General features: G+C 36.2%; 1 protein-coding gene across 1 annotated transcript; it reads right to left on the reverse strand.

The window, feature by feature from the left end:
• Window positions 1–4983: 4983 nt before the first annotated feature.
• On the reverse strand, window positions 4984–10613 carry SPP1 (secreted phosphoprotein 1; the record flags this gene model as incomplete). Its single annotated transcript, XM_084232964.1, has 4 exons — window positions 4984–5707; window positions 6414–6716; window positions 10417–10455; window positions 10560–10613. 4 exons carry the CDS (start codon window positions 10611–10613, stop codon window positions 5312–5314), a joined length of 792 nt encoding a protein of 263 aa, XP_084089090.1. The 3' UTR covers window positions 4984–5311.
• Between the last annotated feature and the right edge of the window lie 9957 nt (window positions 10614–20570).

The following is a 20570-nucleotide window of genomic DNA, read 5'->3' on the forward strand; positions in this document are numbered from 1 at the left end:
ATAATTCTTTATTCTAAGTACTCCCTGTTCAAATAATTGGTGTGTTTCAAAATTTCTAACTGAATACTGACTGATAAATTGTAGGATGTGATTTCAGGATTAACTTTTTCATGCCCCTGAAATTGATGGCAGTGCTGAGCAACTTGCCAGTGGGATATGTGATGTTCTTCTTCTGTGGAATGTGGGGGCACTGGTGATAAGGCCATCCCTTGTGATTGGTTGTGATGAAGTGCAACGAGCAAGGATACTGAGAATCCAAGAATCTGTTACATTTGACCATTGATGACTGGAAGGATGGTGGTGTTTCAGTCTGTTCAGACTATAGTACCTTATAAACAATAGACATTTGCTTCTCATCATTCTCAAAGAAGTAGTATATTTGTTGTCTTGTAAGGAGAGCCTACTAGAAGGTCATCTTCTAGAAAGACATTTCCTCTTTTACAGGAAGGGGCCATGAACTGGTTACATTAATGAGGATTCTACCCATATAACCTAAGCCCCTCTGAGAGGCTTTGCCTTCAGATGCCCTTACTTTGGGAACTTGGTTTCAACATGTGAATTTTGAGAGGGGACAAACATTTAGTCTATAGCAGGTGATACAGCATTGTCTCCTCATCGTTAGGAAAATCTTTTCCACACCCAGATTACAAAGTAATTACCTAAAGTATTTGTCCAATATTTTTATAGTTCTATTTAAATTTATGCTTCTGGTACATTTGGACTAGACTATTACATTTGTCTCTTTTGTTGGGTAGGGAGAGAAATAGATACATCTTTATCTTTTTTCAAATGGAATTCAGTCACTCATCATTTATTTGAAAGTCCATATTTTCCCAAGTGATCTCAGATGTTCTACAGTTATTCCCAGATGTACATGGGTCTGTTTCTGGATTTATCATTCTCTTTTACTCTGTCCATTTGTCAGTCCCACAGTGTTGTTATTAGACTTTATAGATTGTTTTAATATTTCATCTGACTAGTCCTGTCTAATTGCTTTTATTTTTCAGGATTTTCCTTCAAATTGTACATTTATTTTTTCATATAAATATTAGGATTAGCTTTCATAACTCTAGGGGAAAAGAACTTTTGATTTAATTAGAATCACATTATACTTACATAATAATTAGGCAAATTGACATCCTTATTGTATTGAATTGTCCTACTTGAGAACAAATTATATTTTTCCATTTGTTCAAGCCATTTTAAAAAATTTAAAGCAGTATTTCATAGTTTTCTTAATATAGTTTTGGTACAGTTCCTGTTAAATATTTATTTTTTTTTTGGTTTCTGTATTAAATGACATTATGTCACTTAAATACAAAATACTGTTCATATTTTTTGTATATATGTTTACCTTACAGAACTTGCTAGTTATGGTTTTATGCTGATTATTTGTCTCCTAGGTGTGGTATGATAGAATAAATACAAAAATGTATAATTGGGGCCTCGGTGGTGGCACAGTGGTTGATCACTGGGCTGCGAAGCTGCCCGCAGTCTCTGCAGCACCAGTTGGATCCCCTGCCACTGGTGAGGATCCCACATGGCGTGACAGACCTCTCCTGCTGTGCCTGCTGCTCCCCTCAGCAGTGTATTTTGTCAGTCTGCCTGTTCTGTTCCCCGCTCTGGCTCTGGTGAATTCTCTCACCCACCTGTGCTTCAGACTGTACCCACTGCTTGTATAAATAAATAAATTAAAAAAAAGTATAATTGATTTTCAGTGCTTATACATACAGATCTTACTAGTATATATCTCCAAATGCTATGCTAACTAGTAATGTCTTTGTCCTAATGTATTTGTTTCTATTGCTTCTTCTTTATATATGATACTGCTTTTTGGATTGAGGTATAAAATATTTCATCATTTAAGGATATAGCCATAATTTTAATGAAATGAGGAATGAGTGTAAAATTGCCAAAGTTTGTGTTACATTTTATTATGTAAAATTATGTAAAATCATAATACGTAAATTTTATTATGTAAAAGCATTTTATTACATGCTCTCACGACTTTTTTTTATTAAAGATTTATTTATTTATTTATTTATTTATTTATACAAGCTCTGGGTACAGTCGGAAGTATGGGTGGGTGAGAGAATTTACCAGAACCAGAGCAGGGAACAGAACAGGCAGACAGACGAAATACACTGCTGTGGGGAGCAGCGGGCACAGCAGGAGAGGTCTGCTGCACCAAGTGGGACCCTCGCTGGCAGCCAGGGATCGAACCGGCGCAGCAGAGGCTGTGGGCGGCTTCGAAGGCCAGTGCTCGACTGCTGCACCACCAGGGGAAGCCCTCAAGTCTTTCTTAATTCCACTTTTGCTATCATGATTCAGTGTGAGTAGAATGTACTTCATCCACAAGTTGATATTGGGTTTGGCAATTTGATTTTCTTTGAACACTGGAATTTGATCAAAAGGGTAATGTGTCGGTCCTGAGCCCAGAGTATCATGTGCTTCTGCTCATCCCGCTTATATTTTTGCCTCTGGCATCAGAAAGACATGCCTAGGTTTTTTGTGATCCCAGATTGAGGAACAGACAGAACAGATTTGAATCTGTCTATCCTGCACATTTGCAAACCCACAAACTAGAGAGAGAGAAGAGAAATATTTGATATTGTAAACCATTGAGATATTGGGGGTGTTATTCATTTTTGTAGCAATAGCTGACTAATACAAAGTACTTTTTAACATTTATAGATCTAATCATATGACATCTGTCTGCTTAGACCTAGATATATGGTGAATTATTGGAATGGATCCACAAATATGAAGCATTGCCTTATAATAAATCTTCCTAGATTATGATACAAACTTTAAATTTGATTTGAGTTTCATGTGTTGGCATTTTACTTAGGATTTTCCCATTGTAAGTCATGAGTGAGGTTAATAGTTTGATGTGTGTGCATATGTGTGTGTGTGTGTTATCTTCATCAAGTTTGAGCATCAAAGTTATACTTGTTTCATAAAAATCACTGGAGGGGGCCTCCACAGTGGCGCAGCGGTTGAGCGCTGGCTTGCGAAGCTGCCCGTGGCCTGTGCAGCGCTCGTTTGATCCCCAGCTGCTCCCTGGCCACCGGAGGAGGGCTCCACATGGCGCGCAGACCTCTCCTGCCGCTCGCTGCTCCCCTCAGCAGTGTACTTCGCTCCTTCTGCCTGCTCTGCTCCCCGCTCTGGCTCTGGTGAATTCTCTCACCCTCCTGCGCTTCTGACTGTACCCAGTGCTTGTATAAATAAATAAAAAATAAATCTTAAAAAAAAAAATCATTGGAGGGCCTCCCCCGTGGTGCAGGCAGTTGAGCGCCGCACTGTGAAGCTGTCTGCAGCCTCTGTAGCGCAGGTTCGATCCCAGCTGGATGGCGAGAATCCCACATGGCGAAGCAGACCTCTCCTGTCTAGCCCACTGCTCCCCTCAGCAGTGTATTTCAGTCAGTCTGCCTGTTCTGTTCCCTGCTCTGTCTCTGGTGGTGAATCCTCTCACCCTCCCACGCATCTGGCCTGTACCCCGGTTCTTATATAAATTAATAAATCTTTAAAAAGAATCATTGGAGAATTTTTCTTCTCTGTTCCAATTTAAACAGTATTGGGATTATATGGTATTTGAAGATTTGATAGGATTTACCTATGAAATCATTTGGGTCCAGATTTTATACTTAGTTCTTTAATAACGTTTTTCTTTTTCCTCCCGAGAAGTTTGTCTATTTATGCTTTCTATGTACAGCAAGGTGAATTTTGTTAAATTGTATTTTCCTAGAAATTAATCCAATTCATCTAGGTCTTCTGCTTTGATTGTATTTAGTTGTGCAAAGTAGTTACATATCATTCTTTAAATTTTCTGTTTCACTGGTTGTTTACTTGTTTTTATTTTTTATTTGTGCTTTCTACCTTCTTTTATTGATAGCTAAAGAAGTCTATTATGCTACATTTTTACAGAGAATCAGAATTTTAAATATTTCTTCCAATTTTCTGCTTGCCACCTCATTTCTTTTGCTTTATCTTTTCCTTCTTCATGCTTTATTTTTTCTTAATGTGTTACTTTTCTTCTAATTTTAAAAATGGGAACCTAAGTTGTTTATTTTCATTCTTTATTTTTTGTTGTAAGAATTTAAGGCTGGGTTTTCTGTGATCACAGATTTAACTATCCCCTATGGTTTTTGTGTTCTTATTAAATTTCCTTTCTTAGGAAATCTTCTTTTTAAAAAATTACATCTTTTGTTCCAAGAGTTGTCAACAGAGAATCTTTAAGTCTCCAAATGGAATTTTTATGTTAAAAAGAACAGAGCAAGACATGGAAATAAATATACTTGCTCTATTTCAGGTTTCCAGAAATTACAGCTTTTAGTAAAATTGAAAATTTTAATTATTATCTAAAACTGCATTTTAAAACTTTCAATACATCAACAAAGAATAAAAATAAAAGCATTCAACGCCAAACATATTTGTTCTCCATCCATCCATCCATCCATCCATCCATCCATCCATCCATCTAATAGCTATGACATCTATCTACATTTTCATCCCAGGGCAAGAAAGCATTGTTTACTAAGGAAATTAATAGAAAGTGATCAGAAATGAAAAAGTTGATTTGTAATTTGCATCCAGGCATACATTAGCTTTTATATAAACTTTGCTGAAATTAGGTTCTCTGATTGGAAGTGGTCTATAGAACACTGCATGGTGGAAGACTTCTGGCTGAAAATCACTGCCCATATGACCCTTGTTTCCTTGACAAGGAAATTCAGCTCAGCCAGAAACTGTATAGCTGATATAGTGGGCTTAGCTTGCTTTCTATTATGTCCCATATATATTCATTAACATGATTGTATTTTATAAATTGTTGGTTAACTGTGGGAAACCAAACAAGAAAAGCAACTAATACCACCAAACTCTCAGTAGATTTAAGATGTTAGATTTATTTGCAGAAACAAAGTATGATCACAACAAAATATACACTAATTTAAAAAAGTGACATAAACTTTTAAGTGACATAAAATCTTATAAGTTTGTAAAACTATTTGTGTCTACATGAATTTCTATTCATAGAAGAACAGCAAACAAAATGCAGTGATAGTTTGCATTTGTTATCTAGAAAGAACACAGACCAAACCTGGAGATTTTGGTTGACTAGGGTGTTACTTTTGGTTTACAAAGCCATACAAGTGAACTCATCATCAAAAATATCATCTACTTTTAGATCCACATACATAGACATTTACTGCTAATCTGAGAAATAAGTACTTCATAGTCCCTCCCACCCCACTATAATGCATTTTTAATTTTAACTAAAAGCATAGTAAGGAACTGTATTTTTATTTTTTTAATTGACCTCAGAAGATGTACTATCTAATTCATGAGAAATGCGAAATTTTAGGTGTTGATCTTCTTCTACACTCTTAGGGTCTAGGTCTAGCTTTTCCTCATGGCCCTGGAATTCTTGACTGTGGGAACTATGACTGTCTTCTGGAATTTTCTGACTGTTGATCACATTGGAATGATCACTGCTCTCATCATCTGCTTTCAGCTTATGTTCCTTGGAATGCTCAAAGCCATTGTTTTCCAGACTACTATCTCTTTTTTCAAAGCTGTCTCCCCCACGGCTATCCAAATCAGAAGTTGACTGCAGGTTCAGGGCAACCAGGGTCGCCTTGGGAGCATCACCCATCTCTCTGCTTTCCATTTGTGAAGCGAGGTCCTCCTTTGTGGCATCAGGATACTGAGTAACAGCACAAGTGGAAAAAGAATTAAATGAGCAGTCAGGGATGGAAATGGTTTTAATTCTTTTCTGCTCTCTAACTTTTAGGCCAGTTTGCATTTAAAATCATCTAAATTTTGCTGAAGTAAAAAATAACACTTGTATGCTACTTTCTATTTCACCAAGCCCTTTTACATAGGTCATCTTCTTTAGTTCAATAGGTACATCAGTGACGCATGTGATGAAACCTATGAAGTGTGTCTATCATCTCTTTTTACATAAAGAGAAAGTGAATTGAATGATGAAAAGTAAAGTGAATAGTAAATGGCAAGGTTATGTGTTAAATTTAGATCCTTTGAGTATTGATTCAGTGGCATTTTCAGCTCTACAACTGCTTTTAGATATTTAATTTCAAAATGCGATCTTTATATTATGAAAATAATCACTTTTCTGAAGTTATTTGAATCTACAAAAAGTGAATAGATCAAATGTTTTATAGGCAGAATTTAGAAAAACAGCATCGTGATTGAGAGAGAAAAATAGGGAGAGGTTACATCGACTTAAATATAAAACCACCATGCAGAAGAAGGTCTTAAATTGACTGGTCATAAGGTAATAATGCTTGCTGAGTGAGTGAATGAATGAATGAATGAATGATACCTAGACTCTGGTTTCCTAAAACTGGGTTCTAATCATAACCACCTGCTGTGTCTATTAGAGGACTTACCTGGTCTTCAGCACTGTAGAACTTTATAGATTTTGATTTCAGCCCATAAGCCACGCTGTCACCTCGGCCATCATATATGCCTCTGGTGAGGACAACTGGAGTGTAATCTATGGTTGCTGGAAGGTCAGTGGGAGAATCAGTGACCATTTCATCAGATTCATCAGAATGCTGGGACTCATCGGAGTCATGACTTTGATCGTCGTCATCCGAGTCGGTGGAGTCCCGGCTCTCCGCATGGTCTCCGTCATCGACATCGTCCACATCGTCCACGTCATTGCTTTCATTGGACACACTTGGAAGACTCTAAAACCAGCATGATTGGAAATATTAGTTTAAGAGTTTTTTGATTTCTTTGAACCTTTACAGTATAGACAGCTTTTACCATCTTTTACCTATTTCTTTTCAAATCTCTGCATTCACAACAATGTACTCGTTGACTTTTGGGACCTTAAAGTGAACATTTTCTAATTTCTCTTTTAACACAAAAGATTCATAATCTAAGGGTTTTCCTTGTTTTACTACAAAAATATTTTCAAGCCAAATATGTGAAGTATAATATCCATATTGATAGTTTTTCTTTGTTTATATTAGGCATTATTTAACTAACTTCAATGATGCAATACATGCAGATGTGTAACTGTGAGATTTTTTTTTTTTTACTTGAAATGAAAATTCTCGGGAGACCAAAGCTCCATATGTTGATGCGCGCACCAATACCTAAAACCACTCTCCTATCATGGATAATATAAAGGCGACTCTATTATATTTGTGTATAAACTGCAACTCAAATCCTTCCATTGGCCAGTTAATGTTTATTCATTAAACTTCTAATTAACAAATATACTGAGTCTATTATATAACTCTACTTATTAGAGATTCTTGGCATATTCAGACAGAATCTTAAGGAAAGCAAATTTTATTAATCTCCTGCTTAGCAAAAAAAATAACAGTCCTAGCAAAAAGACTAGTTATCAAATAAACCATTATGTTCTTAGAAACAAAGTTTTGATTTTGGTATTCATTAATTAGATACTTAGCAGATACTTGGTAAGGCATCTATAAGATACTTTGAATAATTGCAAGAGGCTTAATATTTCAAATAACAGACATTGGTAAATATTTTCTGCCACATTAAACTTCTCTGCAGAATCCTGGTATTTCTGACATTTTGTGAATAAATGTTTTCTTTCTGAGCAATATTTCAATGGGAAATTTACTGGAAAACTTTCTCATGGATTTTTGTCAGTATTGAACCCCTGCAATGTCATTAGGAGAAAGAATGACTTTTTCCATTTCTCTAAGTCATGGTGAGTCTCTGATTCAAAATAAAAACTTCTTGTTTGAAGTTGTCAGTTTTTTTTTTTTTTTTTTAGTGAACACAGTATTATGAAGAAAGGACACATAAGTGTACATCATACATGTTTGACTTTTTAGTGAAAGTTAACCTTTTCCATTCAAATCAGCTCTGACTTTTTAGCTTATTGATTGATGATTGGTGGAAAGAAGCCAACATGGCAGACAATTTGTATCCTAAACTCTCATTTACCAAAAGTCAGGGAGTATATATGTAACCAGACTGAATGGCTTACTTGGTGGTTATTTATTGTTATTGTTCTTTAACTGAAAGAAATTTATTTTTTAATTAATTAAAATTGATGTCCTAGGAGAACTTCCTTTGAAGTAGGTCAGGCTTTGGTCATTGCGACCACAGCATCTGGGTATTTGTTGTTAAGTATCTTTGTTAGCATTAAAAAAAAAAAAAGATATATGGGACCTCTGAGATCAACTAAAAAAACCTATATTTGAGTAATATTTATGGATAAGCATAATATACATGTGTATAGTCAATTAGAGTCAGATACCCCTTTTATAACATTTTTCTTGCATATTCATTTGATAAACTCTTACACAACACTTACTGTGGGCCAAGCACACTTTCAAAGTGGTTTACAATATTAACACTTTCAATCTTATCCACCTTGATGAAATAACTAATATTATTATTCCCATTTTACACATCAGATGAAACTAAATTGCAATGAATTTGTTAGTAAATGGTAGGGCCAGGGTTCTAATCCAGGTAACTGATCTTAACACTGTACTTTTCTGTTCTGTGTTTGCTAGCTGAAATATAAGGCACAACTCTCAGAAAAAGCAAATTCAAAGCAGAGGTGCCTTTAATCAGTGTTGTTAATTTTTTCCTTTCTCTGTGGAACAAGGTGAAACTATGTGCTGTGATATCCTCTAGCCACAAAACAAGTGGCCATTTAAATTTCAGTTAATTAAAATAAAATAAAATAAAATAAATCAGCTCCTCAATTGCACTAGCTCTAGCAGTATAGTGTTCGATAACCAGCTGTGTTTAGTGGTTAGCATAGTGGACAGTGCAGAAATGTAATATTAAAATGATGGCACTTTAAGTTCTATGGCTAAGGCGCCAAAGATATGAGTGAAATGGCCTTTCCTTTAGGCAAGTGACTTCTCTGGAAAATGATTTTAATATGCAAATGTGTGGAAATTACTCTGAATCAGTGTCATCTGATGGACTGTAGGGTCAGATCTGATGAGTTCATATCCCTGTCATTGAGAACTAGAGTTTTCTCCACAGGAAAGGGAAGGGGCTAGTCAATAGCACTTTGGGTTTCCCCAGGGCTGGCTCTAAGCACATAGTAGGTATAGTAGGCTTCTTTGAAAATTCTTGATGAAAGATAATACTCCTTGCCTAAAAAAGATGTGAAAACTGTTGGTCCAGATCAGTCTAATGTTTCCCTCTTTTTTTTCTTTACAAATATGAATATATTTGATATAAAATATATTAATATATTTGCTAATAAATATATTCAATATGATATAAAATATATATTAAATAAAATATATAACATCTGCAGAAATATTATATGTAAGTTGGTATTATATATATTTCTTACTTATAGATATAAAACACACTCAGGGAGAATATATTTCTAAGTAAATTTATAATTAAAAATGTAACTTACAATATAAACAAAATAAACAAACTAAAACATACTCAGTAATCATAACACTCACAGACAGCCAGTGTCCTTTTTCAGGGGTGTCTAGACTTTCCCCTATTTCCTACTAGCTCTAAATACTAGAATGTTGAGCTTCTCATCTATCTCCTAAATATAATTGAATTACTTACCCTGCCTTGATTTCATGTGCCATATCTATTCTACTAAAAAGGCACTAATTCTTGCCACACATAGTGTGACATCTATCTCTCTATAAATGCTACTTTTTCTAGCTCGTTATTGTGATTTGCATTACATAAATCACCCCCACATGCACACCCAAATGCAGGCAGCAATAATTCTCTTAATGTCTTCATTAAACAAGCTAAATGAATTGAACTCTGTATGCCTTTTTGTCCAAGATCCTCAGGACAATGCTCATTTGTTATACAACTGGCACAATTTCACCTATTGTGGAGGGCAGGTGTTTATGGTGTGGGTCAAATAATATAAAGAGTTTGATTTGGTCTTATGTTTGGCTGAAAAAATGTGATCTAAAGTCAGCTGACAAGCACGATAGATCTAAATAGCATAAATTGCTTTCTTTTTACAATGAGTTTCTTTGCAAACATCTTAGGGGATATTGTGAATATTACAGTCATAGGAACTATCCAATATGTGAGTTGAATTTTAAACTCAACTTTCCAGTAAGCAAAGCAAAGAATGAAATTTTCTACTTCAAGAGAAGACTGTATTGACTCCTGGAAACAGAAAGTCACTTAACTTCATAGAACTCACTTAACATGACAATGGACAAGAGCATTATCTTATTACATAAAAATATCTCATTTAAAGAGCATATATTTAAAAAAACAATATTGTGCTTGGTACTGGCTAGATTCATAACAGGCGGCCAACTTATAAAATAACAGTCAACTATGAAAATGAGCACAGATTGCACATTATATAACTGCACCTTATAGCAGTTATATAAGTAATCGAACTGCATGAAAAACCTCAAAAATGCTTACCTGTTCTTTCTCAGAACTTCCAGAATCACTCTGCTTTACCTTTGAAACAGAAAGTTTGAGAAAAGGTTACAAGGTGAAGTGTTTCTAGCACATAGGAGCACTGAATTCATTTATTTTGATGAATTTCATTCAGCCATACTCACTGGAAGGGCAGAGATGATGCCTAAGAGGCAAAAGCAAATCACTGCAATTCTCATGGTAGTGATTTTTCCTGCAAAATATTTTGTAAGGAATATTGCAGGTTAAAACAATGATATCTTTTTATGCTACTACATTACAAAATAATCAGTCAAAATATATTTTCTGTAGATTATTCCACTTCTTAAAGAAACCTTTCTTTTTAATATTATGATCTTTTGAGTTATTATTTGTAATAACACCTCTATTCTCCACCTCTCACTTAAGCAAAGGAGAGAAGAATTTTACAAGTCTATATTTGTTCAACTTTAAAATTTGGAGTTCCAGAGATGACACCATTACTACCTGATATCTGATACCCCCAGCTAGCTAAACCTAAAAACAAATAAATTTAACTGAAATAACAAGCAATGTAGGAGTACTGATTTTTCAGAGAAGGAAAACACAAGAGAAAGAGAAAATAAGACTTAAAGAAAATTTGTTTTCTCCTTTTCCAGCATGCATTTCAGATGTGGCTTTTAACATAAATTATTAAGGAGGTGATATTTAGATAAAAGGAAGCAATCTATAAAGTTAATTATTTAAGAAAGGTGTTCTAGAAATTTGAAACTGAAAACAGTCAATAGCTTTTCAATTTGTAATAAATCTATAAAGTGACATACAAATATTTTTAGTGAAATTTTTAATAGCTAAATATAGAAGTAAACTATTCATAAAGTATTTTCCCTTGAATATGAAATAAATCAAATCATTAAAAATAGAATTATCATTGACTTACATTAGCACTAGAGAAATTTCCTTTTAAATGTCTCCACAATCATCTATCCATTTAAAATGACATAAATATAATTATTCAAAAGGGGCATGAAACTTGACTTTTTTTTCTAATTAGAAGAAGTAATTTCAATTCTTTGGAGGATTCAGAAAGTATTTGTAAGTTTTATATTAGACTGTCATTCCAAAAGCCTGGCATGGTCGTATTTCTTCCATAAGCCTGCAAGATATCTGGCATGCTTATTCAGAAAACTAGAACAACTTAAATCTGATTAACAGCATTATGGTTAAATCTTTTTTTTTTTTTCTTTTTCTTACAGCTTAACCTCTCTGTGAAATGAAACTGAAATCACAGGACAACAATGGAGCAAACAGCAGACTTACCTTGGTCTGCAGCTGGCAGAGAAGAACCCAGTCTCAGATGATGCTGTACTCCTGGTCTCCTCTTCTTGCTGCTGACAAGCAGGACCTCCCAGAATTTAAATACTGCTCCAGACTTCTCCACCAACACAGGGAGGCGGAGGGATGTGTCATGAGGTTTCTTGCCACTGCCCAACCCACTTGCTCCCACAGTTCCCCCTCTGGTTTTGTGGTTAAAAAACAAACAAACACACGACTCTACAGTTAAAATATGACTTATGTACAATATCATTAACTAGCTTTTTATTTATGGATTAACATTCAGCATCATGGAAGGGCACCTAAAAGTTCCACACTAAAGAGGAAATGACTAGTTTTAAACAGTATATGATTTTTGAATAAGAAGAAAATGTTAATAGAAATCAGTTCCAACTAAAACGAAATAGAATGGACTTTTTGTTTTAGTTTAACAAAGAAGAAAACATAATAGAAATCAGTTCTAACTAAAATTAAATAGAATGGACTTTTTGTTTTAGTTTAACAAACTAGGGTAAAAGATGCAACTACATTTGATTCACAATGACATTTATTTATTTATTTATTTATTTTTATTTTTTTTATATCATTGTTCATTTTTAAACAATATTTGCTTCCCCTCCCCAGGTGCAGTCCCCCATAGAATTTCCTTCACCAATGCACCCGTGCACCATCACTGCAATGACATCGCACACAATGACATTTATTTAAGAGCTAAGGGGCTATTGTCTAGCCAGACAGAGTTCAGAGATCCTCCTGCTTCCTTTACTACTCAAAATCGCTTTTTTGATTTCAAGTAAGTAGCAGTTTGCCATTTAGACAAATGGTACCAGCAACAGTGGTGACTGTTCATGCCCGCTACATTGGATAAGTGACCTTACAAGGACACAGATTGTTGATGTGCTGTGTGAACTGTTCATCAGAGATGGAACTGATCATTTGCAACATAAAGTAGAATTGTAATCTCTGCTAGATGCTGCTGAAGTAAAGCCTTTCCTCACTGACAGCTGGTTACAGCCTGAGGGTGCTGCTGCTGAGGGAGCCAGCTTGTAGCTCAGTCTTTGGCACTTAGTAGCTGTGTGACCTTGGACAAATCACTCATCTAGCAGATGCACATACTTTCACCTAGTATGCAGAGTTTTTGAGAACTCCACGGTCTAAATTAGTTTGTGCAAAACTAGCAATGTTTGGCACAATTTTATGCATATTTTAAAAACTGCTTATGTGCATTAACTTATTAAAATTCTTAGGAGGAGCGGGCAATAATGATTCACAATGTCTTTAAATGGAAAAGATAATTAGAATGAGACTAGATGTAAGATCTTTAAGTGGGGTACCTCAATAGGGCAATTTGCATATCTCTAAAGAAATGGATTAGAGTTCTGAATCACCTTTTATCCTAGATTTTCTCCCATAATATAACTTAGTTAATTAATAAAAACATTATAAAATTTGATATTAAAAATACCTTACTGGGAATTTAAAATGTGTTTGAATGAAAGAAAACTACAAATGAAGTTTGACTGTTAGAATAGAAATTACTGGGAGCAGATTTCTGAGTCCATTTCAAATATTTAACATTGTCTTGAGTAAGATTAAAGATAAATGACCCTATTTATTATTAGTTTTAAGATAACAACTCCTTTTTATCAAATGTTGATTCTAATACAAATATGGGTTAAATAATTTCTTACAGTTTTAGTAAGTAGTATGATCAATCTGTAGGTTTTAGGACATTTGGTAGAGGAATACATAAGTTTTAAATTGGATACATTCCAAATGTACTGATATTGATTTCTGGATTCTATGCACACATTTTAATAATTCATACGACAGCCATATCTATAAAATATAGAGCAGACAGGTCATATTGAAAAATGGACTTATTTCTGCTTTTCAAAACTGATTTTTCCTGTTTTAAACACATTACCCACATAACTTTGTCATCTTGTCAATTTAGTGGAGGGAAGTTCACAATTTCTAAAAACAACATGATTTCCACAGGATTCACTAGTTTACTCTGTGCCCACGCGAATGATTTAATATGAGTTTAGAGAGTTATAGGAATAGATTTTGCTGGAGCTCAGCCATTTTGGAATGAACCATACTACCCACAAAAGAAGTCTCCAGAATGGCTCCAAAGTGCCACACGATGGCAGCGTTTCTGAAAAAGATTTCAGCCCCACTCTGGTCCTATCAGTTTCTTACTGCAGGACAGAACGTTCATGTATTTAATGACAGAAATATAAAACATACTTGTGACCCTCCGATGGAATGCCAGATGAGGAAATATTCCCAGCAATGACCCACTACATAACAACAAAGAACACAGAAGCCAATGGCACCAGAACATTCTTGTTTGGCTGTGTAGTTGCCTGCAGCAATCCCAGGTGAACCCCATTGTCTCCTTCCCGACTTCCCACACTCACTCAAAAGGTGACTGATCTGAGGTCTCAGTGTACAGGCTTGTGAATTCATAGTCGAAGAATGTGTCTGGGATGCATCAGAGATGAGAAAATAAGGGGCTTGTAATGGAGGCAGTTTTATAAGATATGAAATGGGCAGTGTTTTCTAATGTTTGAAGAAGCTGTTACTTTTTCCTTTTAATAATCAAACATGCTGCTGTGAATTGAGGCTGATAAGGGGGGAATAAAGGTTTGGGTGGGAAAGTGGAGAGGAGGCTGTATGGTGTGAATAAAGGACTTTGGGTGCTTCAGTGGTGAGTGTGTGTGGTGATGTGTTCTGAGGAGGTGTGAATCCTATCCTCTTGTAGTATGCAGCCTTCTTAACCAATGTCACAGAAATTAAAACAAAAACCAAAATTAAACTGCTGCAACTTGTTTTTCCTAAGATGTCCCAAAATTAAATATTATATGATTTAAGTCAGAGAGACTAATTGATCTGTAGCATTTCCACACTGTTTCCATTCTTGACTAGGCTAATACTTGGTTGTTAATATCAAAAGGTTCAAGTGATCAAAGTCCTTGGAGGGGATGAGAGGGAGGGATGAGGAGATAGAGAGGATTATGTGATTGTGTTGTGTAGGGGAGCTTTGGTGAGGTGGGAGTGAAGTAAGTGCATTGTGGAGGTGTCTACCTGTGCACCTGAAATGATATAGTTGTGTAAATAAAAGTTCAATTAATAAAATTTGATTTAAAAAGTAAATCTTGTATTTGGAAAGGAAACATTTTAGTCATTAAACTGTAAAATAAAAAGTGTCTTGAGATAGTAAAATATATACGCTCTTGGGCCTCCTTAGTGGCGCACGAGGTTCAGTGCAGTGCTGTGAAGCTGTCCTCAGCCTCTGCAGCGTGGGTTCGATTCCCGACCGGCCAGGGAGAAACCCACATGGAGCAGCAGACCTCTCCTGTCTCGCCCGCTGCTCCCCTCAGCAGTGTTTTCAGTCTGTCTGCCTGTTCTGCTCCCTGTTCTGTCTCTGGTGAATTCTCTCACCCTCCCATGCCTCTGGTCTGTACCCCAGTTCTTGTATAAATAAATACATCTTAAATAAAATAAAATATATACACTCTTAAAAGGTAACATATAAAGAACACATTATTCTTGAATGACATAAAAATTCTCAAATAATATGAAAATTTAACTGTCCAGATATTATAGCTTTAGTGGAATTTATAACTTCTAGCTTATTTGAAAATTTCTTATTGTGTTCTAGTTCTCATTCTATTCTATATATATCTTTTTTTCCCTGAGTGAAAGTTAAAGTAGATATCTGGGATCTTAGCATCATCATCAACCCATCATATAGGAGTTGGGAATTATTGCTAATCAGAAGCCTACCATAATATTCATCATTTGTAGTTTAGGGAAAAGAGACATTGTTTACCAGAGGGAAGGATATAACAGTGGCGGATAATATTATTTTTAAGTTAGGACATGAAATTTGATTAATTTAGAAATACAAAAAAAAACCACAAACCCACAATTAAGCCTTTCATTCCATCGCTCAATAACTTAGATAAAATTCAGTTCCTGAAAAAGTGGTCTTGCTATTGATAAACATTAATTTTACTTAAAAGAAAAAAATTTAGTTTGGGCCTATAGATCTATTATAGAGAGAATAAGTAGTCAATAAGTTGTTAGTGATTAACCACTCAATTCTTCATCTGTGACAATTATTGCTGAGAATATGGTTTGTGCTATGAATACAATGTATGACACTAAGCCTGATTATATATGGATACATAATATCTGCAGTTCTCAAGAATAACAGTATTTCTTTATTAAAGTATAATCACTAACTCTGAGTCTGCTGTCTGAGGGGTCATGGCCTGGTCCTTGAGGGTCATCTCCTCCTTGTAAGATCTTGTCCCAGAGCTCCCTGACCTTGTCCCCCCGCTGTGCTCCTGCAGTGTCTTTAGCTCATCTCGTAGCTCCTGGACATTGGTCACCTCTTGTGCTGCCAAGGCACCTCCAGCACTGTCCTGGACTCTATTTGCAGAGCTGTGAGGGGACACTCAGCCCCCAGCCCTGCCTTCAAGCAGGTGCCATGTCCTTCCCCACCATGTGCGGAGTCCTTTCTACCTGCACCAGGGTCTTGGGAGTCACCCACAGAGGACACTGGCCACGGAGAACTCTCAGCCTGCCATCTCTCAGCCCCTCCCAAGTTCTTTGGAGGGCTCCATACCCACCTGTGTTGAATCATCCTGCTGACTACGCCATTGTATTGCCAGTAAGGCACAGAGCAGGTTTTCTATGATCTGGGCAGACAGGTAAAGGAGAGTCCTGGAGCCCTTGGTGGCTTTTCAGGCTTTTAATGATCTTTCTACACCATTTGTAGTTAGGCAACCAGGTACAGGGCAGCCAGGGAGATGAGAGGGGGTGGACAGGATGCTTGCTGGCCTCCTAGCCCCTGAGGAATCGTCATTGTTTCTGGGCTCTCTGGTGTTCTTTCATGGTCTCTTTGCTGGTCTCTACTGCACTCTGCCTGCCCCATCCTCTGTTGCTGCCCTTATATGCTCAGTTTCTGGGTAAGGTGTGCCCACTCATGCACGCCCATATCACACTCCAGTTGCCGCCATCAGGCACGCGTGTAAGACCACAGGTGTTGATCATCAGTTCTAATGGTGGGAGAGCAGGAAAATCCTGATCACTTCCATTTACTCTACAATGTACCATGCAATATTTATGCTTGCATGAAAAAGTTTAACTCTGTTATAAAATGCATGTAATTATATAAGTTGAATCATTCCTGATGACTACCTTTGTTACTTTTGTAAAGCCCTAAATAAATCATCTACTACAGATCCAATTGGAAGTTGCTATTTGGCACAATGGATTGCACCTGAGAACTTTTAGTCACCATTTAAAGAACATAAGGTCCTCTGAGGTCTGGCATCCTCTCATACCAACCTTATCTTTCATTAACTACTCTCCTTGAATTACATGAAACAAGTGCACAGAGCCACTTGGAGTGCCCCAATATGGGATGCTATTTCAAATCTGCATGGTTTTTCACTCTCATTGTATCCCCCCCACCCCCAATTCTAGAGTATCCTGCCAGTCCTTATTTTAACATTCCCAACTTAGTTTAAATCAAGCATCAAGGCATCCCCTACAGGATCTTTTTTGACCCAAATAGAAATAATAGCCCCCACCTTTGTGCCCTGATTGTACTCTGCACAAGATCTAGGATAGTATCTGTGATACTTAAGTGCTTTCATGTACTTATTTTATTTTATTTTTTTATTTTAATATTTATCTTTTTTTTACATTTTTAGACAATATTTGCTTCCCCCCACCCCCTCAGATTGAGTCCCCATAGAATTTCCTTCCCCAAGGCACCCATGCATCATCACCACAGTCCCCTGTGCTTCTCGCTCCCTCCCTCTGATCCCTCTCCCTCCTCCTCCTCTGCAGTATGTCTCTGGTTTACCATTGTCTGTTTATGCTTTGTTGTGGTTTGTACTGTAATTATTATTTTTTACACTGATGTCCTATTTGGTTCCTATATTCCTGTTATAAGTGAAACTATCTGATATTATTCTTTTTCCTTCTGGCTTATTTCACTGAGCATAATTCCTTCTAGTTCCATCCACATTGCTGGGAATGGCATGAGTTTATCTTTTTTGATTGCTGAATAATATTCCATTGTATATATATACCACATCTTCTTGATACAGCCAAAGAGACATTAACCAAAATAGAGAGACACCCCACTGATTGGGAAAAAATCTTTGCACTCAATTCAACTGATAAGGGACAGATCACAAAGTTATACAAAGAACTCACAGGGCTCAACAAAAACAAAATAAACAATCTAGTCAAGAAATGGGGAGAAGTAGTCAAAAGACATTTCTCCAAAGAGGAAATGCAAATACCCAACAGACATATGAAAAAATGTTCAATACCCCTTATCATCAGGTAAATGCAAATCAAAACCACACTGAGATACTACCTTACACCAGTAAGAATGGCACATATTAAAAAAAAAAAAGCAACAACAAATATTGGTGAGGATGTGGTGAAAAAGGAACTCTCCTACATTGCTGTTGGGAGTGCAAACTGGTCCAGCCACTGTGGAAAGCTGTCTGGAGGTTCCTCAGTCTACTAAAAATGGAGCTACCATATGATCTGGCAATACCACTACTAGGGATCTACCCAAAGGATACAAAAACAGTGATTCAAAAGAGCACCTGTACACCTATATTTATTGCAACATTATTTAAAATAGGTAAAACCTGGAAACAACCCAAATGCCCAAAAATATATGACTGGATCATGTGCTTATTTTAGACTAACAGGAAGCTTCCCTGAGGCAGGGATTGAGTCTTAGTCATGTTTGCATCCAGTTTCTTAATAGGCACTAAATAAGGAATGAAGGGGCTGCTTTGGTAGTGCTGACACTGATGGGTGTAATACTTGTATTTAGTCACAGCTCCTGGGAGCTGGGGCAACTGATGGGTAATTTATTTTATTTATTTGTAACTATGATTGGAGAATTTGAAGAGCTGGGCTCTTCTTCCCTTCTCTTCTTCATTTATTTTTGGGGATTCTGGCAAGCCCGCTAACTTATATGAGTTAATCTGGAATCTTATATTATTTTTGTTGTTGCTGAAGTAACACTGCAATATAATATTATATAAGTTTCAGATGTGCACAACTGAAAATCAACGTTATTACTCCATTCAGCTCTCCACTAAAAGTCTAAATCTATCCTTAGCATACATTTGACCCTTTTAGTTGACTCACCTATCTCCCCTTAACCCTCCCTTTTTGATAACCATTAAGTGGACTTATAATATATAAGTTTATTTTTCTATTTACTTCATCTGTAAATTTGTATTTAGTTCTACTTAGTTTATAGTTAAGGTCAGTTTCAGCTATGAAATTCTGTGACCTTATTTTATTCTTTAATTCATGAAGAATAAAATGTTGACATAACAATAGGAAGAGCAAAAAATTGTAGAAATAGAGATGCTATTGAGAAGTTCAGATTGAAAACCAGAAAGGGCAGATTGTGATTTGAAGATTCTCTATGGATTGGCAGACAGGTGAAAGTTGAAGAGTCAGTAGTTTTACAATAAAATACATATATTTTGAAAAATTTTAAAAACAGGTAAAGATAGTGGAAATTATAATAATATTAGTAAAAATAAAACTTTTCTTTAAAGGAGAGAAACTGCTCCTAACATGACTCTAGTCAATCTTCGATGGTCTGATAATATCTTTGTCTTTGCTCAGCAGACCATGGGTTTTTTAGAGGTGGCTTCTCAGTATAGGTCACATGAATTTCTTTCAGCTTCTGTTACACCAAGGGTGTGAGGCTGAGAAGTTGGTTCATTTCTTTTCTGGAAAATGCTGTGGGTCTGTGGTTTAAGGGGGCAATTTTGTTGCCTCTCCATAATCAGGGGATTTTTTTATATTTGTGTTTCCCATACTCACATGCTCTTCATTTCCAAGCATCTGTGGATCTTACTGGTCTAGACAATCTATAAATTTCACTTAACATGTTAGAAATTGTTCAAGTAATATCTAGAATCAAGATTTACAGCCAAATTCTGGCTTCTTTTCACCCATTTAATGTTTAGCAGATTTCTGCTGCTATTTTTTTCCTTGATAAACGCTTCCTTGTAATTATTATGCCATCAACATTTACCTTTTTTGTGGTAACAAAGAGTAAGCATGGAAATTTGCTTTGCTGTTAAAAGAGATTCTAATTAACAATAATAATAATAACAATATGATAGTTGTCTTACATAATTTACTGGATTAAAAAATATGTGCTAGATTTAAGAATGCACATATGTAAGTCTATAGTCTACTAGATTTAAAAAATATTCATGTCTAATATTCCTGATAACTATATGAAAATGATCTCAATTTTTCAGATAATTATAATAGAAGTTATGTACTGTGCAGTCAATTCTAAACAGATGACTTTATTCACTCCTGTAGGATAAATGGAATGAATCAGGTTTTTTACACCCTTAGTCTATGTGGCTATCACCTGTGGCCATGATCGTGTTGATGTGGAAGGCCCTTGGGAGTGTGGGCGTGAGATGCAAGTACCTGATGGTGGACACCTGAAGCATGGTGGCGTGCATGTGTAAGTGAGCACACCTGAGTCTGAAGGTAAGGGATAGAAGGGAGGAGTCACTCAAAGACGAGAGGATGGCTATGGGAGGAGGAGCAGCATGACTACAAAAGAGGCGAGACCACGAGAGAATGCCAGAGAGGGACCAGAGAGAGTAAAGATTTGTGGGTGAGTGGGAGTCTCAATTGCCTGCCTGCCTCACGGCACCACCCCCACTCCCAAACCCATTCGTGCCTTCTTGCATATTAGCCTCCCTGCCTGGTGCCTGTGTGCCTGGTTCCATGAGTGAGCA

The sequence above is a fragment of the Talpa europaea genome, assembly GCF_964194135.1.
Source record: "Talpa europaea genome assembly, chromosome: 5".
Lineage (NCBI taxonomy): Eukaryota > Metazoa > Chordata > Mammalia > Eulipotyphla > Talpidae > Talpa > Talpa europaea.